Source organism: Colobus angolensis, unplaced genomic scaffold (assembly GCF_000951035.1).
Source record: "Colobus angolensis palliatus isolate OR3802 unplaced genomic scaffold, Cang.pa_1.0 Scaffold169, whole genome shotgun sequence".
NCBI classification, from domain to species: Eukaryota; Metazoa; Chordata; class Mammalia; order Primates; family Cercopithecidae; genus Colobus; species Colobus angolensis.
In genome coordinates this window covers 669243-671820 of record NW_012114810.1, presented here as the reverse complement: position 1 = coordinate 671820, position 2578 = coordinate 669243, and the positions used below count along the sequence as shown (strand labels likewise).

Sequence of the window (2578 nt, the reverse complement as noted above, 5' to 3'; positions counted from 1 at the left end):
ACAGAGTCTTGCTCTGTCGCCCAGGCTGGAGTGCAGTGGCTTGATGCTGGCTCACTGCAACCTCTGCCTTCTGGGTTCAAATGATACTCCTGCCTCAGCCTTCTGAGTAGCTAGGATTACAGGTACGTGCCACCACAGCTGGCTAATTTTTTCTTTTCTTTGAGACGCAGTCTTGCTCAGTCGCCCAGGCTAAAGTCCAGTGGTGTGATCTTGGCTCACTGCAACCTCCACCTCCCAGGTTCAAGCGATTGTCTTGCCTCAGCCTCCCAGGTAGCTGGGACTACAAGCGCATGCCACCATGCCTGGCTAAATTTTGCATTTTTAGTAGACAGGGTTTCACCAAGTTGGCCAGGCTGGTCTCGAACTCCTGACTTCAGCTGATCCGCCTGCCTTGGCCTCCCAAAGTGCTGGGATTACAGGCGTGAACCATCACGCCTGGCCTAATTTTTGTTTTTTTAGTAGAGATGGGGTTTTGCGATGTTGTCCAGGTTGGTCTCGAACTCCTGGCCTCAAGTGATCCACCTGCCTCCACCTCCCAAAGTGGTGGGATTACAGGCGTGAGCCACCACACCTGGCCCTACAGTATTCTTCATAACAGTAAAAAACTAGAAACATACTAAGTGCCTAATAATAAAGGATTAGATAAGTTACCAAATGCTATGCAGCTATTAAAAATGATGTAGATAAATATTTAATGATTCATAAAAAGTCAAGATATGTAATTAACTTTTAAATAACTAGTTTTGAAACAGTATATGCAACATACTTAAATTACTTTTTAAAAAATTGTTACAAATATTTAATTCTCCAAAATATTCATATACACATATACTTTTAAGGGTAAACACAAGTGGTTCCTTTGGGGTAATGGGATTATAGATATTTATTAAAATTTTTTTTTCATTTTTCATTTTTTATTTAGAGATAGGGTCTCACTATATTGCCAAGGCTGGTCTCAAGCTCCTGGCCTCAGGTAATCTACCATCTCGGCCTCCCAAAGTGCTGGGATTACAGGCATGAGCCACCACACCTGGCCTAGATATTTACTTCATTCTCTTTGCTTATTTTCTAATTTTTCTATAATAACCCATTATTGGATTGTTTTATTTTTTAATTTAACAACTACTTCAGCTGGGTGCGCTGGCTCACGCCTCTAATCCCAGCACTTTGAGAGGGCAAGATGGGTGGATCACCTGAGGTCAGGAGTTCGAGACCAATCTGGCTAACATGGTGAAATCCCGTTTCTACCAAAAATACAAAACTAGCCGGGCATGGTGGCACATGCCTGTAATCCTAGCTATTTGGGAGGCTGAGGCAGAATTGCTTGAACCTGGGAGTGGGAGGCGGAGGCTTCAGTGAGCCGAGTTTGCACCATTGCACTCCAGCCTGGGTAACACGACTAGGCTCCATCTCAAAAAAAAAAAAAAAAAAAATTAATTAAAAAAAAAAAATCAATGACAGACCGGGCACTGTGACTCATGTCTGTAATCCCAGCACTTTAAGAAGCCGAGGGTGGGTGTATCACCTGAGGTCAGGAGTTCGAGACCAGCCTGGCCAACTTGGTGAAACCCCGTCTCTAGTGAAAATCCAAAAATTAGCCGGGTGTGGTGGCAGGTGCCAGTAATCCCAGCTACTTGGGAGGCTGAGGCAGGAGAATCACTTAAACCCAGGAGGCAGAGGTTGCAGTGAGCCAAGATTGCACCACTGTCCTCCTGCCTGGGAGACAGAGCGAGACTCTGTCTAAACAACAACAGCAGCAACAACTACAACAACCCTCCCCAAAAGAGATTATGATTCAGTTTAAAAAGATGGAAACTAATTTTTTATCCTCTTTACTGGGCTTACTTACCAGTATTTTTCATGACTGACGTCAAACTGCTAAGGATGGAACTGATCTTTGCCAGATCCACATTAGCCAGGTTTGGCAAAGCCAATGCTGGGGAAGGGGAAAGAGAAGTATTCACAGGCTTTGGAAGAGGTGGAGTTGCTGTCATGGTCACAGGCACTGGGGTACATGAAGAGGCCTTTGAGATATTTTCTGTTGGCTTTGTAGGTACAGAAGTGGATACAGCTGACTTCTCTGCAGGTTTTTCCTTCCTGTCCTCGACTGTTTCAACAAAGAAAAGAGATATTACATCCTACTACTTTCCAGACTTTGCTTCCTATATGAAATAACATGTCCTAATGTTTCTGAATTTGGGGGAAAAGGCACTACATTAGAGAAAACAACGACTCACTTCATGCTTTTTTGAAAAAGTCATACTCTTTGTAATTTATGGTAATTCCCACCTTTAATATCTGCTTAAAAGCAATTTCCAGCTGGGGACAATGGCTCACATGGGGTCAGGATTTCGAGACCAGCCTGGTCAACATGGTGAAACCCTGCCTCCACAGAAAATACAAAAAATTAGCTGGGTGTGGTGGCAGGCATCTATAATCCCAGCTACTACAGAGGCTACGACACAAGAATCGCTTGAACCCAGGAGGCAGAGGTTGCAATGAGCCGAGATTGCACCACTGCACTCCAGCCTGGGCAACAAAGCGAGACTCCTGTCTCAAAAAAAAAGAAAAACTTAGC

General features: G+C 44.1%; 1 protein-coding gene across 1 annotated transcript in view; it reads right to left on the bottom strand.

Moving 5' to 3' along the window:
* The window catches only part of RPRD2 (regulation of nuclear pre-mRNA domain containing 2), a 126929-nt gene that overhangs the window by 14902 nt on the left and 109449 nt on the right, over positions 1-2578 (bottom strand). The window contains exon 9 of the mRNA XM_011937954.1: positions 1850-2107. Coding sequence (XP_011793344.1) covers positions 1850-2107 — 258 coding nt within the window. The remainder of the gene's footprint in view (positions 1-1849; positions 2108-2578) is intronic.